This window comes from Pseudopipra pipra, chromosome 23 (genome assembly GCF_036250125.1).
Source record: "Pseudopipra pipra isolate bDixPip1 chromosome 23, bDixPip1.hap1, whole genome shotgun sequence".
Lineage (NCBI taxonomy): Eukaryota > Metazoa > Chordata > Aves > Passeriformes > Pipridae > Pseudopipra > Pseudopipra pipra.
The window spans coordinates 5309895-5332228 of record NC_087571.1 but is presented as its reverse complement, the minus strand read 5'-3'; the positions used below and the strand labels follow the sequence as shown (position 1 = coordinate 5332228).

General features: G+C 46.1%; 2 protein-coding genes across 3 annotated transcripts in view; one reads left to right on the top strand and one right to left on the bottom strand.

Moving 5' to 3' along the window:
* Positions 1 to 6071: 6071 nt before the first annotated feature.
* On the bottom strand, positions 6072 to 15298 carry LOC135401853 (NF-kappa-B inhibitor zeta-like). The gene is made up of 12 exons (XM_064634392.1): positions 14794 to 15298; positions 12660 to 12781; positions 12087 to 12135; positions 11722 to 11765; positions 10954 to 11582; positions 10596 to 10701; positions 10181 to 10327; positions 9973 to 10033; positions 9685 to 9851; positions 9497 to 9607; positions 8287 to 8398; positions 6072 to 8167 (listed from the first exon to the last, which is right to left on the bottom strand). The coding sequence occupies exons 1-12, from the start codon at positions 15032 to 15034 to the stop codon at positions 8157 to 8159; spliced, it is 1800 nt and encodes a 599-aa protein (XP_064490462.1). The 5' UTR covers positions 15035 to 15298; the 3' UTR covers positions 6072 to 8156.
* The window catches only part of POU2AF1 (POU class 2 homeobox associating factor 1), a 41452-nt gene continuing 28951 nt past the window's right edge, over positions 9834 to 22334 (top strand). Inside the window, exons 1-5 of one of the 2 annotated variants that reach the window (XR_010424940.1) lie at positions 9834 to 10053; positions 10217 to 10734; positions 11028 to 11269; positions 11411 to 11863; positions 17295 to 17483. The gene's annotated coding sequence lies outside the window, so the exon portion shown is untranslated. Of the gene's footprint in view, positions 10054 to 10216; positions 10735 to 11027; positions 11270 to 11410; positions 11864 to 17294; positions 17484 to 22334 lie in introns of those variants that run through there. The other variant, XM_064634393.1, reaches the window with a different exon arrangement.

The following is a 22334-nucleotide window of genomic DNA, read 5'->3' as shown; positions in this document are numbered from 1 at the left end:
CTGCACCCTTCCCACAGCAGAGGGCAGCCTGGCCCTGCAGGGCTGGGGGAACGGGGAATTAATGCCACTTTTTTCACTGATGGGCGCTCCTGAAGCCCTGCCCTCCCAATATCCCAGCTATCCCAGCCCCTGCCTGCCTGTGCCCCCATGTTCTGTATCTCCCAGAGACTTCTGTTGTCTGATGAATTACCTACAAAAACATTGCAGAGCATTTCTGGGTGACATTTTCACGTCCCTCCCCTCTGGGGCACCAGGAAATGTTCACATTTCTCAAAGGTCCTTCCCATACCAGTTCAAAGACCGGCAGCTGGGTAGATTTTTTTTTTTCCTAAGGACACAATAAATGAGTGGTTTACATATTTTGGTGTATTTGGAAGGGCAGGCATTGTTCCACTGGCTGGTCAAAAATGAGAAGCAAGGGAGTGATTTTCAGAGAGAGGAGATATTTATTTATCTTTTGTGCAGAAGTTAGGACTGTGTCTTAACTGGCAATATCCACCTGCCAGAAGTTGTTGTTGCTCCTTTGGCAAAGCTCTGATGTTCTAGGGAGGGATTAGTTGGTCTTTACCCACAGCAATGCCTGAGCTCTCCAGCCAAAGGATGTGCTCTGCAGGGGAATGTGCAAGAGAATATCCACTCTAATTGAGTTCTTAAAGCAGGATTTCATTCCATCTGAGCTGCCTGTGCTTCCAATTGCAACCCAAAGCATTCCCACTCTGTGGCTGCCTGAGCTGGAAGTGCCCAAACTCAGCCCCTTGTTTGGGTTTGCATTCCCCGAGCACAGGGATTCTGCCTCTGAGCGTGCCTGGAACTGCCCCCATTGGAGAAATCCTGTGCAGAGGTCCTGCCTAAAACAGATTGGAATGCAGGAACTGTGGCTGTGGTTCTGCCTGTCTCCTGTCCCCTGCAGGGCTTTGCTCTGCTGCTCCATCTCGGAGCACACCCAGGAAATTCTGCTGGTTTGCATTTCGGCTGCAGGGCTCTGCATTCTGCTGCAAAGCCTGGAAGTTCTGCTGCTGGAAGGTTTTATTTCAGTGGAGATGAGGCTGGGCAAAGCTCCCAGCCCTGGGTCTGGCAGAGCTCAGCCTCTGGGAATGACCACAGAGATTCCCCCAGGCTTTGGGTTCCACGGGCAGAGAACACCAGGGGCAATCAGGAGCCTTCCTTCTCTCAGGGAGCCACAGAGCCAGAGGAGGAAGTGTTTTGGAGTCATTTATCTGGTTGCTGTTTCTACCCAGAGCAGTGTCCAGTGGTGATGGCTCCAGGTTAAATAAACAGAATAGAATAATAGAATAAATATATAGGTTAAACATTTAAATAAAATAAATATAGGTTAAATAAACTCCAGTAGAACTGGAGTCTCAGGTTGTGAACTGATGGCTGTGAGAAGCAGATACACAACCCCCCTTTTCCCCAGAACTGATACACAGCACTGCTCTGTGTGTCAAGCTGTCGTTTTCCTGGCAGGGGCTGGGGTTCAACAGCCCCATAAAATGTTTTGTGACTGAACAAGTCCCAGAATTAATGCCTGAGTCACCCTCAAAGGCCTGGCTGACCTGCTGCCCCTTTAATCATCACCTACCTTCACATCCCAGTCCACAGAATAAACACAACAAAGCCCAGTTTTTCTATTTAATTTTTAGAGAGGATGGAAAAACGAGCAGCCTATTGGATAAATAACCTCTAAAAACACCTTATTATTGAACACAGAGACTGGAGAATTCACACCTTCTGTGACAGCTCCTGAAGGGAGCAAAGCAGAGCAAAACAGTCTCTCACTGCTCTGCCCTGCAACTTGTAAAAACATCTCTGATGCACACACAATTTTTTAACTCCTGTAATTATTTGGGTTGGGAGTGCCATTTTTTTTGCCCTTGCTGAACTTAATCACTGGTATTTTCAGTCTCTTTCACCATATTCATGTTACAAACTGCTCGTTGTTTTGAGCTATTTTTTTTTTCCTGGGCATTGGGGCTTAAGAATTATTTGTTATTTTAATTTCATGCTGTCTGAATAAGTGGGTGCAGGTATGTCTGTAAGACCCATGGTTAGTAAGTCAGCTAAGCCAAATTTTGGTCTTATTTCTCTGTGAAGTTTGCTGCAGGTTTCCAAGCAAGGAGAGCCACAGGTGGAGCAGATTGTTCTGCAAATATTTGATGAACCTACTCCATAGTTACATCAGGCTATTTTTTTTTTTCCCCACATAAACTTTACTCTCCAGATATTACTTACAGCAGCCTTTGGCTCTGCTGAAGAAGCTGGTTACCTTTAGATAACACTTGGTTTATGATCAAGGGAGGGTTTTTTTTTTGAAGAGAAGTTTAGGTCAGTGCTGAAATAGTTTTGGTGGCTTCCAGGGAAAGGCTGGGCAGTGACAGCTGGGATGTCTCTTGGTGGCACTGCCCACAACTGACTCTCAGAGGACTTAATACATCTAAAAACTGCAGCTTCTCTTGGGCTTTAACACATAAAATGTGTCCCTAACACACCAGCACAACCTGTGGCTTTGTAGGGTTATTTGTCACTATCCCTGATTGTATTGGGGCTGTGAAAGGGATCCAGCACGAGCAAGATTCTCTTTTCACTTCCCTTCCTCTTTCCATGCCTTCTGTGGTTTATTTATCTTTTTTTTTTTTTCCCCTACCCTCTTTACTTCTCTTCTAGTTTATCCTTTTTTGGGAATCAAATGATCATAAAGTTCTTTTTGGGGGAATCGAATGGGCAGAGAACTTCTGGCACTTGGGATTCGCTTGCTGTGGTGGAAAACAAAAACACAAAGCCTGGTTATTCTGAGGTAATCCCCAAAAGCCAGCTGAATCACAATTTAAATTTAAACAAACGAGGGTACAGGCCAAAGAGCTTGGATTTTTTTCAAGTCCCAGGGACAATTCAGTGACTGGAAGTTATTTTATTTTCACTTTGCCTCCGTGGCTGTATTTTTGCAATGGCTACGTTTCATAGAGGGATTAAAACCTTGGATGACATAAATTAGCACCTCTGGAGCTGATCCTGGGGGAGGAGGTGATGGGGGATATACAGCAGTGCTTCCTCAGGGAATTAAACCCCAAAGTTTATTTAACCTGAGAGAGGATGCAGCTGAGATTTTTGGTTTCAAACAAACAAGTGTTTTGTTGGAAAGACCTGCTGTGGACAGGGGAGATAAAAGTGCTCTGTTCTGACCCCTCTTACAGACACAAATGTCACCAAGATGGACTTTCACAGCTCCACGTGAGCAAACAGTGCCTGGCTGTGAACTCGAAGAACTGCTGGGTTCTGCAGAACCTTATCTGCTGTAACATCAGCCAAGGCATTGCCTCGGAGGTGAGTAATGATTCCAGGGAAATGGAAAGCTCCCGACAACCAGGAGTGCACCTGGAAGCAGCAGAAAACCAAATCAGGAACTGTCCAGCCACTTAAAGCCCTGGTGGATTAATTCCTGCTCCCTGGCATTTCCTAGAGCCTTTCTAGCAGGCAGCTCTTTGTTGCTTCATTGAGATGTGATTTCAGCACAGCCTTTCAGCAAACCTTTTAGTCCTGCTGAAGGGAAGGGGCAGAAAGAGATGCAGGAAGAGTGTGGTGGAGAAAATTCCAACTGGAGTTTTTGAGGGGGCTCAAAAATACTTCAAGTCTCAGGGTTTGTGAGGGTGAAAAATATTTTTGGCCTCTGTGTGGACCTTTGAAGGCAGGTTAGTGTGTGTTTCTCTGCCTCCAGCAGCCAATTAGCTGTGAATACCTTTCTAGAGGTAATTGTGAAGGATTCAAAAACTGGTTACTCATCAGCAGCAAAGGGATCCAGGGGGGTTTTGTTGAAAACAGAGCAAACCCGAGCCAAACTTAATATTTAAAATCTGCCACCGGATTTTTGTGTTAATTCCTTCTGCTTCCTCTCCTTCAGACCTGCACTGAGAGTTTCTCTGGGCTCCTGAAGTGGTGCTGGGGTGGTTTCTGCCCCTGCTTTATCACACCACACACGTTTCAGGGTTTGTGTTTGGAGATCTCGTTGTGCTTGTTAAAAAAAACAAGACTTCTGTAAACTGACTTGGCTGGTGATGATAGTTAGAGATACCAAACAGAGATAATGAGGAGCTGGGACCTACCCAGGCAGGATTCTCATGGGTGTAACAGCTGCTATAGCCAAGCAGGGAGCAGAGCAGTGCCTGGGGCCCTCCTGAGAGCAACTGGGTAACACCTTCTGGGGGGTTTATCCCTCAGAAGTGATGTGTTATCCACCTCTGAGCCCAATCTCTTGCTGCTGAGCCAAGTGACCCCCAAAACTGTGCCACTGAAGCCAAGGTGGGTGTGAGTATCTGGGATGCCTGAAGTCCAGCCTGCTCAGACCCCAGCCAGAAGGGATTTCTTTAGGGCAGGTCCTGCAGCTTCCAGATGCTGAACTGCGTTCTTGGCTTCAGCACAAGTGAGATTTTTGGGTAAACAGGCTGATGAAGTGAGTGTGATGAGGCTCAGCACTGAACTGCAGCTCCTGGTGGTGTCTGGGACAATCTGGGTCCTGGTGATTTCTGCAGCTTGAGAGCTCTGCTGCCCACTTTTCTCTTTCTTGCCTCCCCCCACTGTGATCCCTCTTAAAAGTGCTTGAGAACCCTTGGTTTTTCAGTCAGTGGGACTCCCTTCCCTGAATTTATTTCCTCTGCTCTGCTCCACACAGCTGCAGAAACATGTCTGGGTTTAAATTGAACCCTTTGGCTTCCAAGTTTCTCCAGCCACAAAGAGAGCAGGAAAAATAAAACTCGATGGGTGAGACTGCTCTGAAAGAATCCCAATCTGCCAAGAGCTCAGCCTCTTCCTCTCCCTTGGCTCAGAAACTTGGCTCCTCCAGCTCTGCTTGCAGTGCAGCCTGGTTGTCATCACGTGGGGAGAGAAGTGGAGTTATGGGAAGTGGGATGAGGGGTTGTGTGGAGGAAATGTTCATGTTTCTTCTTGAATGGCAGCTGTTGATCCACACTCTCAAAAGGGCTGTGGAGGGTTTTCTTCAGTGCCCAACCCCCCTTGGTTCCTCATCTGAAAAGGTTGAATTCTTTTTGTTTGCCTGTTAGAAGGAATTTTATTTTTTTTTTTGGGTAATATAATTTATTTTCTTTGCTTGTCTGTGGTTTCCTTACAATCATGGCATTGTTCTCTGTTTGACATTATCTGTTTTCATGGGCAGCAGTTCCTGTGCTTCTCAGCTGAGGTTTTTGGGCTCTGGGAGGTGATGGCTTGTTCCAGCAAAATCCAGCAGCCTGGGGGAATCTTGGATGCAGTAACTGTGACTGTGCAGCAAATCCTGGTTTCAAGGACACGTTCTGGAGGATAAAAGCAAAGCAGGAGGTTGATTTTCTGCTGGGGTCAACCTTGGGGGGTGGCACCAGGCCGGGGTGACAGGCTTGGAAATCAGTTGGATCCCTGCAGATTGGGATCCCCCTGTGCCAAGAACTTGGGGGCTGTTATTCCATTTGGCAGGAGTGGTGGGAAAGGAGGATGCTGGAGGATTTCTGCCATCCCCAGCTATTGAAAGCAGCTCCCAGAGGAGCTGTTCTGCTTCTGACACCTTCCAGAGTCACTGCTCTGCAACAGCCTCTGCGGAATTCTGTGCTGCTGAAAATCTGGGCCAAAACCCCTCTCTTCTCTCCTTCTTGTCTTGTTTTTACTCTTCCAATTTAACATTTAAGGAGCTTCTCCGGGAATGCATAAAATATCTTCCCTGATATTTTCACCCTTTCAATGCCACTTGTCCCCCCTGCAGTTTGTTTTTTGGATGTTTCACAGACACAGATGAGCTGCTTGGACTTTGTTATTTGGGTTTTTTTCACAGTAATTTGTCTGGCTCCTAATTAGAGGTGATGAGTTAATGAATGTGCCTTGAAAAGAAAGAGGGTTCTCAAATTTCTCATTTTTTAAAAATGAATCCCCTCCCCCAAATTTTGTGATAATGCTGTTGCTTTCTGTGCTCTCAGAAGCCAAACAACACCTTTAGACACTTGTCAGCTTTTAAACTCTGCTTAATTTGCCCTTCCCATGATGATCCCTTCTGTTGTGAGGGCAGGATGGACACACCAGTACAAAAAACCAACAAGTTACTGCATGAAATAATATATTTATTGACAGGAAGGAACAATGAAACAATGTAAAGCAACCTACTAACATCAATGCAATTAATGGATAACTTGTAGAATATACTTTAGAAGCAAGTTCATCTTTGAATATATTGAATAAATGATATCTATGAGTAGCTGAAGGTTCCTGTCCTTTCACCTGAATGGTGACTAAAAGAACTTGATTAATATTGTGATCTGGATGATAGTTTTCTGTGCTTCTTTAAAGATATCCTGTGAGGAAATTAATTTTTCTTCCCTGAAAATGCTTGTTGATGCACTTCTTTATCTGTTCAACTCACTGCTTCAGCCTTGGCTCTGTATGTCATGTAGAATTTCTTGGTCAGTTTATACTAAAAATAAGGACTCTTGAACTTCCATGGGTGTAGGATCTGATCCTTAAATCCCACAAATGGTAGCTGAGTAACCTGGAAGGTCCTCATTAATTGTCTTCAAAGGAATAAAAATCTCTGTGAGAACAGATGGGAGTTCAAATGCAAACAGGAAGGAAGAAGGAAAGGGGGAAAATAATCAGAGAGGAAAATATTTGTATTTCCAAGTAAAAAACAGGACAAAAAGGAAAACAAAGAAAAGGCTTCACATGACTGAAAGATGAGGGACAGTTATGGAAGGAGAGGAATGATTATTCCATAGGGTTATGCAACTCATCACCTGAATAACAAATTCTCTCTATATTTCTAATGAAATACTGGAAGATTTTGAAGTATCATGCCTCGTTCAGACTAGAGGAAACACAAAAGAGAACTGTTTAGCTGTTCAGGGCATAAGAATCATAGGACATGCCCCAAACCCCGGTGGAATTAACTCCAACTCTGCCATGTGGCAGCAAAAGCTAATTCACCTTGTGCAACGTAGCTCTTGGAGCTCAACGCCAAAGGATACCCAGTAGCACGAAAGTAACCTTTTCTACAGGAAGAAAATGCAAAGGGTTTCATTAAAAAAATGGTCCCCCAACATGCTGAGTACTTAACACTGGATCCTGCAGTGGTTCCACGTGGAAAATCTCCCTGGAAAAGCAGGAGGGACACACGTGAGCCAGCGCTGGATCAGTGGCTTTTTTGGGTTTAGGTTCTGTAAAAGTACTTTGCTCCACATGTAGCAAACAGGGAAGTTTCATAGAAACCAGCTGCCTCGCAATCAGAAGTTCAAATTAAATGGTAGGAAGTCTGGGAAGGAATAATCCTTTTAAGGGAGCTAATTTATAGGAATTCTACCGAATAACCTGATTTTCTGTCAGCACGGGGTAAGTTAAGCTCCTCATTATCCTTCTGACTTGCAAAATTGCTTTGTATAAAGAGCAATCCTTGAAAAGTGTTTATTATATGTTTAAATTTTATAAATTTAAATTTTATAAAGGCAAAATCCTCTGTTAGATCACCCAGAGTGAAAGGAACCGATTCCAAATATTTTTGTCCCAGACTTCACCTACAATCCATCATTGGTACAAATTCTGATTGCATAATTAAAAAAGCTCGATTTTTGTTGAAAAAAACATGCTCAGTAAGAGTGGGTATGTTTTATTTTGGAGGGGTTTTCTGATAGGACTGCCTTAAAGAGTGACAACCCTTGGACAAGTTCAGAGCCAGACTGCAGAAAGTATTAAATGCTGCTCATCAGACTCTGAATTCCCAAAGGACAGATTGCCTGAGACTTCCAGCACATCTGAACATTAAACTCAGAGTGTAGAGACTAATCTTACATTGGTACCCTCAAGACTAGGTCCTGCATGGCTAAAAACAAGGAGGTCTTTATCTTAAATTAGGCACCCACATCAACAACCACGAGCCAGCAGAACAGCTCCAACTCAGACTTCAGGAGAGAAGCACAAGAGCTCGGCTTGGTGAGGAAATTAAGGCCCATTCATTCCCTAACACTGAATTCCTAACACTGGTGAGACCTGCTGGGAGGATTCCCCCCATTCCTTAGTTTGCAGCTATTCCCAGCAGTCCCTTCAGGCTGGGACACAGCTGGAGACTTGTCCTGCCCGTCCTCGGGTCGGTCCTGGGCAGCAGCCGGAGCGTGGGGGGAGTTGGGGGAGGAGAGTCCTCAGCACTTCCCTGGAAGACAACAAACCAACAGCTCTCAGCCTCGAGTGCCCACGTCTGCTGCCTGCTGCCTGCCTGCCTTGGGGTCAGGGAGGAGGTTTCCAGGGAAAAGAGGTTCTGTGCACAGCTACCTTTGAGAATGACGTCCCAGAGGTCCAAGGATGCCACGGGACAAAGCTCAGGGAAGTTCTCTGGTGGGGGGGGACTGGGAATTCCTCTTGGAGCATCCAGCAAGCTGTAAGTCTGGGCAGATGAAGAACCAGAACAGTAAATTTCCAGTTATTATTGAACTGATTTTTTTTTTTCCTGCTGTGTTTTCTCTCCTGCAGTGCACAGCTGTAAAGAAGATGGCACCTCAATGGCTTGAAATGTGACTTTTAGTCTGTATTTCTAATTGATTATTATTATATTATTATAATATAATCAGTATAATATAGTAGTATTATTATATAATTAATAACAATTAATATAAATGTAATTATAATATGTTTCTATATTTTGTGTACTATTATATTATTTATAATGTTATATTTATAACATTATATACATTGTATATATAATATATGTATATATACATATATGTGTATATAATATATATTATATATACATTATATATATAATTATATATTTATAACATTTATATACATTGTATATATAATATTTGTATATGTATATATACATATATGTGTATATAATATATATTATAATACATAAATATATATTATATACATGATATATAATACATAATATATAAAAACATATATACTATATAATATATAAATATATAATATATTATATACATATAATACACCCATATATAATAGATATACAATAATTGTTTTTATATTATTGGGTTCTGGTCCCACTGGTGGGAACTGTTATCTGACAGAGCCAAAAAAGACCCTGGAAAAGATAAAAGAGCTGTAACCTTTTTTATAAGCACCAAATATTTGCTTAATCTTGGCCAAGAATCCTGGAATCTCTGCCAGGTGTTGCATTACAGAGCAGAATTTCACTTTAGAAACTCTGTCCTCTGTTAAGCACTCAAAGCTCTGCTTTTCACTGTTGGTGTCTTGTTTCCTGCACCAAAACTTTAGCAAGAGAGGGCAATATTTGATTCTCTATATACAAATATAACAGTCCTTAGAGCTGGGATGGGATAGAAGTGTGATAAAGGAGCTTCTGCGGTGCTTTTTCCACGAGAAGGGGATTTTCTGCCCCGTGCAAGGTAGGGCAAGGCTGGAGCATCATCTGCTGTATTGCCAGGGTGGTTTGGCTTCCATCCCTGCCTTTGATTTCCCGGGCTGGATCCCAGAGCCCGTGGGGCTGAGCCCCAGTTACCTCCTGCAGGCTGGGCTGTCCCTGGGCTCTGTGAGCCCGCAGCAAAGCCATCAGCTCCCGGTTCTCCTCCGGCTTCAGGCACCTCGGGGGGGCTGGACAGGGATTCGGTGCCTGCAAAGAGCGGCAGAGCTGTGATGGCAGAGGAGAGAGGAAAGCCAAGGCCCGAGAACAGCCTGCTGTGTCCTCACCTGCAGCTCAGCCTTCCCTCCCATCTGCAGCAGGCACTGAATTCCCTCCAGGATTTGGTCCTGCCGGAGTCTGAGGAGCCTCCCCATGTCGGTGTCCGTGGGGGTTTTTTGGGATTCTGTCACCAAGGCAGTGTGGGCGAGAGCAGCACAGTGCAGAGGGGTTAAACCTGGACAGAACAGACCGGGGGAATGTCAAATCCAGTGCCTGAGCCCCTCCCTGGAGCAAATCCCTCTCCCTGTATTTGGAGTCTGCACTGAGCATCTGCGTGCTTAAGCTTTTCCTCTCACCATAGTGGTCGGGCAGATCGACTTCCACACACACCCCATTGTTTTTGCAGTGTTTCAAAACCTGAAATGAAGAACACCCAGGTAATTCCTGACCTTTGGCAGTGCCAAAATACCCCCTCCTCCCCTGACTCCATCTATAACCAAAGCTAATGTTCAGCTATGGAAACCCCCTGTATATTTTAAACCCCTTTGCCCAACGAAAACTCACCTCTAAGACCCTCAAGTATCCGTTCTGTGCACACAGGTGGAGTGGAGTTTTCCCACAGCTGTCCTGCTCGTTGACATTGGCCCCCAGGGATATCAGGTCACTCACCATCAGGTGCTGGTTCTTCTCTGCAGCAAGATGTAAGGCAGTCTGGGAAGGGAAGAAGGGGAAAAAGATGGTGTGAAAGGCAAAAAACAGTTGTTGGGAAAGTCAAGAAGTAGTTTTAAAACAACAATGCTTGTCAGAGAATGAGGTGAAGAGTTGGGACTTGTGCTAATACTTGCTCCATCACTCCCTCCCTGTTCCTGTTTTCCCTTCTTTTCCAGGACACCCTGTCCCAAAGGACGCTTGGAGCTCGCCTGGGGTTTGAGAGATGAGACAGAAAATGACCTTATTCCTGGAAAATTATCATTCCTACCCGTTTCTCTGCATCCTTCTCGTCGATCTTATTTAGGGATGCAAATCTCTGTGCCAGGGCATAAGTCAGAGCTCTTCTTCCCTGAGCAACAGCCTTGTGCAGCAGCCTGGAATAGAACTCAATTTGGAACAATTAGAAGGTAAAACAGTGGTTAAAATACTCAGAATTAACAAGGAGAATGTATTTTAAAGCATGAAACGTTCAGGGTGGCAAATGCCAGAATCTTGGGATATTTAAGCATTTATTTAGTCCCTGTATTAGCAATGGAGTTGCTGATTTTGTCTGCCAGGATTTTTTGCTCCTCCCAGTAAATTTCAATACAAATGAATGTATTTCAGTAAAAAAAAACCATGGAGACCTGTTGCCATTCTCATCAGGAGCAAGCAGTTTGTCCGCTGGGATGTTTCTCAGCAAACTCTCTTCCCTGTGCAGCTGGAACTGGAAGAAGGAGATGGCAGAGAGGTCCTGCTGGCTGAAAGAAACTGGGGCCGACTTCAGGTGTCCAACTTCAGCATCTGCAGAGCCCGTGTGAGCTCCCAGGAGCATCTCTGAGGGGTTGAAGTGTGCAGGTGTGTGCTGGGAAGAATTCCTCGGGAAATCCTCCAGGGAGCCTGCGTGTGCCCCCTGGATCCACCAGCTGCTCTGCTTCTCCCTCGTCCTCGAGGACGTTCCAGGTGAGCTGGGCACCTGCACGTTTTTCTGGTCACCGTGGAAAGAATTCTCTGCCACTCCCCTCGGCGCTGGGTGGAAATCTTTAAAGCAGCAGCCTGGGTGCAGCCTGGTGGAGCTGTGCTGCCTCTCCTTGCTCCCCGCAGGTTCCCACCGGGAGCTTGGCGGATCCGGGGAGAAGCCCTGCCCAAACCCAGCTGGCACGGGGCACAGAGACTCCTCCTTCAGCTGGCTTTTGTTCAGATCCTCCTGCAGCACCTCCACCAGGATATCAAGGTCCTCTAAGCCTTTCAGGGTTTGCCCAACGCTCTGCTTGCTCTGAAACAGCAACAAAACCGGGGAGGGCGGAAGAGGGGGGAGGGAAATCAGGCATGAAGTGTCCTGTTCTCCCTCGGTGATAGAACAGGAATTATGCCCCAGGAGGCTGGCAGAGCGGGCCTGAAGGTGTTATGCATACCTGTCTAAGCTGTTTCTCTGTATAAGGGTGAGCTCTTCTCTTCTCTGCTGGAAAGAAAGGAAGAAACAAGTTATCTCGAGCTGATGAGGGGGGAGATACACACAGGAGATATTCCCATCAGAAGTTCTGCCCCAGATAACAGGTAACACACACGTGGTGGTGATGCACAGCTAACCTGCCTCCTGTGGTTTAAGGGGAGCTGGGAATCACAGGTTGGACTCAATGATCTCAGAGGTCTTTTCCAACCTGATTGATTCTGTGATTCCACACATCATGGGAGAGAGTTGTTCAGGCTCTTTGGGTATCTATCATGGATAATCCTACTAGAAAACAAGGCTCTGTTACCCAGAAAGGAGTTTCCAAACCTGTTTTTCCCGAGGATCCTTTGGTTACCATCTTCATTGATGAGGTTTCCTGGGGAGACAAAACCACCCGACTCAGTTTGAGATGGTTACACAGGAGAGGAGATGAAACAGTGGCAAACATTGTGACATGAACAAAGTCAGCTGTCTGCTGTGCCACCTTATTTTGCTCAGCACAGATTCTGGGGGGCAATAGATTTCCATGGGTGGGTAATTCATGGCAGCCTTATAAAGATCTTTTACATCAAACCAAGCAGCTGGGAGTCCCCGACCTCCCTGGGCTCTTTTATCAGGTTGTTCAGAAACCTGGGCTGCTGGAGCATTATTGTTGTTGGTTCTTGGGCCACCTTTGGCCTGACTCCATGATCTATGGCACGAGTGGTCCTTGCTGTCACTCCCTCGGAGCTGTTCCTATCACAGGCCCTCACCCTGTTCAAAATTTGGTATATTCTCCACCTTCCTCCAAAGGTTTGGTGGCTGGGAGAGGCAGCAGCCGTAGGGGTAGCCTCTCCAGGACGCTGGGAGTGTGATGTGTGTGCACCAGGCTGGGATTTTCTAAACTCAGAGAGTCCTCACCTTGCTGTGAGCTGGGTCCAAGCCTTTGGAAAGCCGAATATTCCTCAGTAATTCCCGCACTGGCATCTTTACTCTCACACCCATGTAGCGCTTCTGAGGGGGATCAGAGCTAAGTTCAGAGTCTGGAAAAGTCATAACACGATGCTTAAAGTAACACAGTTCTGTGAGTTAGAAGAGTGGGAGGATGAGGTGGCCCTGAGGGACCACCTGTGATTCCAACGTTCATCATCAGTTGTGGGAAACAACTCTGGCCCTCCTTTCTGCTTAAAAATTCCTTTAATGAATTCCTTCTCGTTTTTTCTCTGTGCCCTTAAGCTGAGGGATGCCACAGTGACCTGGAACACGTGTTTGCTTTTGGGGAATGTGTCAGCACAGTTTAGATCTCTGGCCCTCTTAGTCATGTTCTAATTTTCCTGTGTTGTGGTAAGCCTGGCTTGGCAGTTTCCTGCCCTGTGGTTTGTTGTACTGTTATCAGGGGAGCAATAAGGAACACCATGGTTTCAGGACCAAGCCAGTGATGCTCTGTCCCGTGGCTTAGTGGTTCTCAGTGTGTTTGGAAGTCAGCGTGGTGTGATCCAAAGGGAAACAACGATTTTCCCTACTCAAACTAAATAGTTATTTGAGAATATATTTCGTTGTCCAAACAAGCTGGTCTTTGTCAAAACAAGCTGCTCTGTGACTGTTTGTGTTATGTCTTCTTGTACTTGTATCCCCAAACTTGAAAGACTTGCCCAGATTAGAAGCTTAAATGCATTTGCTTTTGAAACACCTTTTATGTAACACTGTTGTTGGTGTCCCTGTCCTGTGTCCCCCCCACTCGGGAATAGTCTTCTTCATACAGAATGGATTCAGTAACACTACAAAATTGGGGTTTTAATGCGTTAGATCACGGTCTTCCCACTTGGTGAGCACATCAAATACACCCTGGAGAAAGCCACTGCTCCAGAGGAGCCCGAGTGCTGGGAATGAGAGCGTGGGATAGGGAGCGAGGAGTCATCCAGCAGCAATGCTGGCTGCAGCAGGGAGAAGCTGCTCTTCCCAACCCAGGGAAAACCAGCATTTGTGATTAAACACACTTATGTTAACCCAGCAGCCTAAAGTGAGAGAGGTGCACGAGGTGAGCAGATCCTGCTGCTGGAGGAACCAGCGCTGAGTAACCCAGGGGGTGCCTGTACCCACATTCCCGACCCAAATCCCTGGGAGTTCTCTGCAGCAGCTGCTGGACTCCGGCTAAATCCCGGGGAGGAGAACCCTGGGAGCTCAGCAGATGGGAGCAGAGCAGCTCCCCGGGCTCGGGCTGTCTCCGAGGAGGCAGGATTGGCATGGAAACCAGCCCCACAAGATGTGGTTTCTAGTTGCGTGATATTGTTTCCCTTCCCTGCCCCGGGCGCTGAGAGCTGACACCCCTTCAGCAGCAGCCTCTGAATCCCCAGCAGCAAATGGTGCCTTTGGAACACATATGGAATTGTTGCTTTGTGCTGAGATTTCTGGCTTTTCTCAGTGTTTAACCTATCACTGAATAATTAAAGCACAGAGACCTCAAAAACCAATTTATTTCTCAGACTGTGCTAGAAATGGAGATGATTCTTTTTTGGTTTTTTTTTGGACTGGTGTTTTGACAATGAATTATTTACTATTTGTAGGGTATTTTAAAGGCCTCCCTGCAAAGCTTTCTAAAAATCGCTAATATATTGTTGTCTTACAAGATTTTCCAGTAAAAAAATGCTGTATGATGGATGAGGTTACATGCCCAGATGCATCCCAGAAGCTGAAGACTCTACAAAAGGCAATGATTCACCAAACACACTTTTGGAAAGTTAATCACTCAGAAGGTCACACCTTTTACCTTGCTGTTAGATTCAGAACTGGAATGTAAACGAGCAGCAAAGTGCTGGAGATGGACAGGAATGGTGGGATATTGAGCATCCTCCACAAAACAGGGTCATTTCTGGCTTCAGCAGCAGGACACAACAAAAATGCCAGCAGGGCTGAGCAGGAGAACGTGCTGAACATCTTTGATTCTCCTGGCACAGGAGCTCTGGGCTGGCAGCAGGGGAGCCCCCAGCCCCACTGTGCCTTCTCAGGTTGTGAAAGAAGCAGAGAGCAGAGAATGTGAATAAAGGTTTTCTCTTACCAGCAGGAGCAGACATCTCTCGGGGTTCACGTGAGGGAGGAGGGCAGAGCTGGGGACTGGCAACATTCAGTTCAGTTAATCCAGAATCTGGCAGCGATGGGCTCTGCTGAAAACAGCTTTTGGGACTGGCAGTTTCTCCAGGCAGTGGGGATCCCTGGCCTGGGCTGTAGCCACAGATTTCGGGTTCACCCATGTTTTGGTTGACCAGCAGCTCAGGACTCACGCAGACAGTTTGCAACATTTCCACTGGGTGGGCAGAAAAAGATGAAAAAAAGAAGAATGGAGGGAAAAAAACCCTTTTCAGTTATGTTAAAAAAAAATAATAAAAAAATCACTCCAGTTTCACATTGAGACCATGGTAATTGTATTTAATTCTCCAATGTAATTAGCCCCTGGGAGCTGGGTCCAGCTTCTCTCCTCTCTTTCGAGCAGCAAGTTGTTGCAGTTGCAGAATAAAACCAGCTTTGGAATCCCAGCAGCCACTGGAAGCAGCTTTTGAGAGTTTCTTGGCTGCAGTTCTCCCTTGCTCTTTATACTCAGGTATGGTTCAGCCTGGGAAGGCTCCACCCTCTTTCCTAACAATCCCGAGCAGCTGATGAAGAAATTACTTTTCCCAGGAAAAGCTTAGCTACAGGTTGAAAAATATTTTTTCTTTATGCATGAAACAGAAAAGTTAAACTCCAGTTGTTTTACTGCAAAATGCACGGGTGGGGAAAAGGAACCTCTGGCTTGGAGTGGTTGACAGGACTGTGCAAACAAGTGATCCTGAAGTTTTGGGAGTTCTTTTCTCAGTTTTTAGCTGGGACAGAGTTAGTTTTCTTCTCAGCAGCTGCTGCAGTGCTGTGCTTTGGATTTAGTGTGAGGATAACGTTCACACCACGCTGATGTTGCAGTTGTTGCTCAGTAGTTTACCCTAAATCTATTTAGGGTAACTAATCTATTTTCAGTGAGGGGGGGCAGAAGAAGCTGTGGGGGACTGGCTGGGCAGTGGGTGCTGAGACACTGTATTGTGTTCACCTGCTTTATTTGGGGTTTATTTATCTCTCTCCCCCCTCTCTCTCATTCCCATTACTATTTATTATTGTTATTTTCACTTTTATTATTTACTTTATTTCAATTATAGAATTATTCTTATCACAACCCAGAGCTTTTTTTTGCCTTTTCACAGCTCTCCTCCCCATCCCACCAGGGGATGTGAGCTGTGACTGTGGGGTGTTTTATTCCTGTGGGGTTAAACCATGACAAATGGGGACACTTCTTGTAGGGAATCTGTTTCCCTGTCACAAGGAGGCCTCAGGATCACATTTAAGCTCCATCCTCATGTCCCTGGGAAATGTATTTCATTGTACCATCTCGTGGGCTCTTGCCTCTTCAGCTCAATAAGCAGATAACTAGATAAGTATCTAGTTTGGAAAAAAAGATTACAGTGCTTATCAAATGCATCTTCTTCCTTGGCTGTGCCCTGGAAGGCATTCCAGCTTTACTCCCAGGCAATATCACCTTATGGATCAGGCTGAGCAGAGAGGAGCCAGACTTTCTGGGGCAAATTTAGGACAATATTAAATCTGTGTTTGAGTTTAAACTGGGCAGTGACTCCTCTCCCTGACCTGCACAATCCCCTGTCTCCTGCTTTCTCTGTGCTGGGAGCAATAACTGCAGGCTCAGGGATGTTGAAAGGATTATTCAGGTATTGATCAAAGGAGATTTGATCTGCTTGTAGAACAAGGAACTGATCTGCATTGCAGAGGCACAGGGAGGACTGTTACCTGGCTCCCTGCCCCACACATTCACTGTCTAGTAATGGAACTGCATTTGGAGCTGGAAAACAGGAGTGGATGGGGCTGCTGCATCCACAGCCTTGCAGGGATTTCACCTGGCAAGGGCTCTCTCTTATCCCTGTGGAATCCACAGGGCCCTGCAGGTCGTGTTCAGGGATTAAAGACACGGGGAGCCAGTATTCCAGTTTATTCCTTAGTGAATTGTAACCTGCTTGCTGAAGGGGAAGGGACTTGTTAAAGGATATTTCGGAAGTTAAAAGGTTATCTACCTTTCTGATGCTGAGACAGCCACAAGGAGTGTCTGTTTTTAGCTAAGGACACATCCTGCTCTATTTTGGTAAATATTTTCCTTTCGTTTCACTCCCTTTTCCTTATTGATTGTGTGAGTGTAGGTCAGGCTGGAGCCAGGAGCCAGTCCCTCAGTGACAGGAGACACTTTTATTCTGGAAATGGTCCTGTGCAAGTCAGTAGGATGAGGCAGCAGTGAAGGAACTCCTCAACACTTGCATAGGTGGGAGAATTTGGCCAACTGCAAGCAGGAAATTGCTGCTGTGAGTCATTGCATTTATGGGGCAGTAAATCACAGCAGAGATTTCTCATCTTTCTATTCCCTTCCATCCTCCCATATGTTGAATAGTTTTCACTGCTTGTTTGCAATCTGTGATTACATTCACAGTAAAATAGAAATCAGCCTGGTTTATTTTTTTTTTTTTTTTGGTGCAGAAAGGACCAAACTGCAACCCCGTGGCCACGAGAAGAGAAGCAGATTTTCAAAGCTGGCACCAAAAACCTTGGAACGTGGCCACTGCAAGAAATGATCTCCCAGGCTTTGTTTGACTGGGAACCTCGTGGTTCTCCTGCTTCCAGCCTCAAAAGTTCCTGATATTTGAAGTGAATCCTTTGTTACTCTAATTTCAAATAGCTCTTAGGAGTCTTTATTATGTAAACAAGCCCTGCTGGGTATGAGCTGTCCATTTACAGCTTCACCTCTGTCTGTTCAATAGCAAGTTTGAATCTGGACCCTCTAATAATGCTCCATCATGTCCTCTTGTATATCCATCAAGGCAGGGCAGGTTTCAGCATGAACAGCAAGCAGAGAGATCCCAAATATGACTTTCCAGGATTTGTAGATACTGCTGCAGTTGGTACCTCTTGATTCCCACAGCTGTGGGCAGAACTATTCAGCTTATTACCCAGTGAAACCTGGGCTGGGAAAAGGATTTTCTACCCGGGGTGTAGAATATATTCATTATCTTCCACAGTTTTAGTGATTTCTGCTTTTATAACTATCTATTCTAAGAAGGGGAGACAATTTCAGGCACTGAAGGTGTAAGAAATGAGGATATGAGTGTGAACATTTGGGTGAGGGTCTTCAGTGACCAGCTGGGGAAGGGGGTGAGGTCAAACCACAGGTTTGGGTGTGAACAGAGCTGTCTGAGCTTTTAGGAAGGACAGGTTTGCAGTGCAGGAATTGCTGCATGCCAGGCCTTTTGTTGGGGGGAGTTTTTGTTCCTGGTGTAATTACTGATAGACTGATTTAGGAATTCTGATTCCTGCTGCTGCAGTTTCAGCAGACATGGCTGTGACCACCTGGAAGCTGCCAGGGAATAACTGGGATTCCAGTTCCTGTCCAACCCCATCCTGCAAGTCTCTCTCTCTCCATGCAAACTTTCAGGGTGTGCTGGCAGTGGGCTGAGCTGCCTTTCTCTCTCTGGATGGAGGGGGAATGCTCTCCAGCTTCCTCCATCCCTTGTTGCTACATGTTCCCATGCACACACCCACCTCAGCGGCATGTGCTGGGCTAGGTGTTTGTCTGCCTTTCCCTTTGGATGCTGCTGCTTTGCCAACTCTTCACTCACCTGACTGTGAAACTCTTTGTTTGCAAAGGTTTCCTTTATTAATATTCTCTTTTGCATGTGGAGGGATTAGGAGCTGGTGGGATTTGCACTGGTGTAGGAAGCCAGGATGAGGCTTTCCCCCACACATGCTTTCAGTGTCTGATTGGATTACAAATAAAACACCAAGAGCTATTTTAAAGCTCATCCTTAAAGAGAATTATGCACGTAATTCCCTTTAAAGTTGAGCACCAGTCCTGTGTAAATAGGACCTGAACTAAATGGATGACTGGTAATTTAAAAGGCTGAATAATGAGGCAGAATAAAACTCAGCACTGGTGTGGAACATGCACGGGTTCTCCTCCTCAGTGTCTCTCCTGGGAAGTTCTCTGCTCTGCAGGCTCCATTTGCATGCCCTCAATGGAAAGCTGGGATGATGCTGTAATTGGGATGTGCCCTGAGCCTGTGCTGGCAGGGACACGGGGTTGGGACATGTTTTGCCACACACTTTCACAGTAAACACTCTGCCTCGTTATCCACGCAGAGACAGGGCATGGGGTGATGTGGGGTGACTGCTGACAGAGTCCTGGGGCTGAGGCTTCAGAGAGAACCAACTCTGAGGGCAGATGTCAGTGCTGAGCAGGTGAACCCTGGCAGCTCCCAGGCACTTCCACGAGTGAGACGTGAACTCCATGTACCTCTTGTGCAGCACAGAACTGCTCCAAGGCAAGACTGATCTGTCTTAGTCATTCTGATCTCCTTGGAATCCTGTTCTGGTCCTGCTCTCCTGCTCTCCTGTGGCTTTGGTGTATTTTCACTTGGTGGTGGTGATTTTCTTCCAGTAACCATTTGTGCTCTGCTGTCCCTTTAGGTGACAGAATTAGAACATGGGACATGGACAAGGTCAGCTGGCACATGTTGTGCCTTCTAAATCATTCCACCTTCACTTAGGGATCCTGTGTGATGTCACCTCACCTATGCTGTCCCTCACACTGACCATCTTCCCTGAGAAGGGAGGGTATCCAAAGGATTCCTGTTGATTTGTTTAATTCCAGCAGGGTTTATCTCTGTCCTGAAGAAGCCATGCCCCTTGTTTTGTACAGGCAGCTGTGTTTCCCCACCCACAGCCCACGGGTCTGAGGGCTGAAGGCACCAGGGCTTGTGAAACAGTCTGAAATCTGCAGAACCATCCTCTCTGTGGAGGATGAAAATCCTCAGTGAAGGCAGGAGAGGACAAGTGGGTCACAGCTCTGATGAATCACTGAGGTTGGAAAATATCTCCAAGGTCATCAAATCCAACCTTTGACTGATCTCCACCAGAGCACTGAGTTCTGTGCCCAGTCACTCATTGAACACTTCTAGGGATGGTGACTGCACCACTTTCCTGGGAAGCCCATTCCCTTCCCACGAAGAACCTCTTCCTGATATCCAGCCTGGACCTCTCCTGGCACAACTTGAGGCTGTTCCCTCTCATCCTGTCCCTTGTTTCCTGGGAGCAGAGCCTGACTTCCCCTGGCTGCACCCTCCTGTCAGGGAGTTGTGGAGAACAAGAAGGTCCCCCCTGAGCCTCCTTTTCTCCAGGCTGAGCCCCCCCAGCTCCCTCATGGGACTCACTCTGCAGCCCCCTCACCCTGACAATGGTGACAGTGTCACTGCCCCTTCTTGCATGATTTCTGTTGTTTCATTTCCAAGAGGTGTCCGTGCCTGACTCACCTGCAGTGATGCTCCATGGTTACCTCTATTTTCCTTGGATTCAGAGATGGCAGGGATGGCACGTTCAGACTATATTTACCCACCTGAAATCCTCCACCATGACAAAATCTCTCTCTTGTTGGGCTGTTTGACTTGGTCCCCCTCAGATACGAACCAAGAGGTTCCCCAGGCTGCTTTCACCTCTTCAGACCTGGAAGCAAAGCTGGTTCTCCTGCCTGACATCACCCTCTGATGCTGCATGGAGGGATCAGATGCAGCTGATTGTTGATGATATCCAGGTGTCTCCTATTCCTGAGGAATTGCAGGTGATCAGGGGTGAAGAAACTATTTTAACCTGCCCAGGATGGGGTTTGGTTTCCTCCCAGCACAGCTCTGAGAAGCATCAGCCTCCACTCAGAGGAACGTGGCTGTGTGCCTGATTTTCGGTGTGCTCCTGGAAGGGTGAGTAAGGAAAGAGACTCTGAGCTGCCATGGAAGTGCTTTTGAGGTGCTTGTTGTCTGAACTGAGCTGTTGACCTAAAAGTGGCTGTTCTGATCCGTTCTGTGAAGCAACAGTGACCTCCCATGGGCACAGATGAGCTGTCACTGTGTTCTGTTTCTATTCCTTTGGCTTGACAAACCCATTATGGAATCGATCACCTAATCCCAAACAATGTGCAGCACTTCCCAGCTTTCCAGACAACCAGCCAGCCATGGGGTCAACCTTGTTTTCCACCAGTTTATGCCTGCACAAATATCCATCAAATGGAAGGCAAAAGTTTAAATGTAGAGGCCTAACAGGCATAGAGAGATAAAAGGGATAAATCCCACTATTATGGAACATTGTGATGATTCTTCCTTTGGGTGCTTCTCACTTTAACCAGTTTTTCAGTGAGAAAGTTTTTTTGTCAGATAGATTTTGAGAAGGTGCTTTCCCCCCCCCCACCTTGTGTTTTCCTTGCCAAAGCAAACCTTTAGGATCTGCAGCCCAAAGCCTGCTTTCAAAGGCAGCTTGTCTGTGCCTTCCCAGCTGCTGAGTGCTTGCAGATGCTGGTTTTCCAGCAGGTTGGAATTTGCAGAGTCTGGCTCTTCTGGAAATCTGAATGTTTAGTGGGCCAAGCAAAATTATTTTTGGAAGCAAAGTGGTTTAAAGATGTTTTGTTTTCCCAAGTCCTCGGGCCGTGGTCTTGTTAAATTTTGGGAGGGTTGTCCAGAGTTCCACCTGCTGAGAACAGGGCTCCTGGATGTTTGTTCTTGGCATTGTTTTTCATTCCTTCATCACTTCAGAAACAAAGTACATTTAGCTCTTGTGTTCAGAACTAAGTGATGATTGAGGAGCTGTGGGTTGTTGTGCCTCAGGCTGGACTGGCTGCACAGAGGCAGACAGAGACCCTGTGAACTGAACCCACGGGGGTGCTGCTTCTAAAATGGAAACCAGACATTTATGCAGAGGAATTGGCACAGGAGAGGAAAAAAAAAATGATCCACATCCATTTGTGTGTACACTGAATAGCTCTAAAATAAATTTTAACGTTGTCAGTATTAAAAATGTCGCTCTGAAATGCACAGATGGTTCATTTTTTTTTTTCATACAAATAACCTTCAGATGGTGGGAGTGCCACAGCATCCAACTGTAGCTGCAGGGCACCAGGGGGAAGGGATTTCCAAGCAGGGCTCAGCACTTTCTGTTCCTGGTTGGATGCAGATTTAGGCTGCCTAAACTGTTTTGGGAATTTCTGGCCAGTTATTTTGGTTGAAGGAGGTTGGAGCAGAAAGCGCAGGAAAAACGCAATAATCGGGGTTGACTTTGAGGAAACGTTTTAAAATGTGTTCTTGCAAAAGTAAAAGTGAATTTTAAGAACTTGTTAAAAAAAAATCCTCAGGTTTAATAAAGCATTTAGACCAGACCTAATGAGCAGTGACTTCAGCATTCCTGGTGCAGCCAGGGAACCAAGACAGCGAGTTGGTCTCGGTGTTCACTCTTTCACTTTCAATCAATGATAATTTATTTGTATTTAATTTTTCATTGTCCTTTTAATTCGTGGCGAGTTAAAACCAAAACCAGGTGGAGAAAACCGAGAGGGAGCAACGTGAAGCGTTGTCCTTCTATCCCAGGTGCTGTCACTAGATGGTGCTGGGAATTAGACTGAAGGAAACCCTCGGCAGCCAAAACCCACCTCAGGTACCACCAGAGCTCGGCAGGGAAGGGGAAGGTAGAAGAGGGTGTTGAAATCTC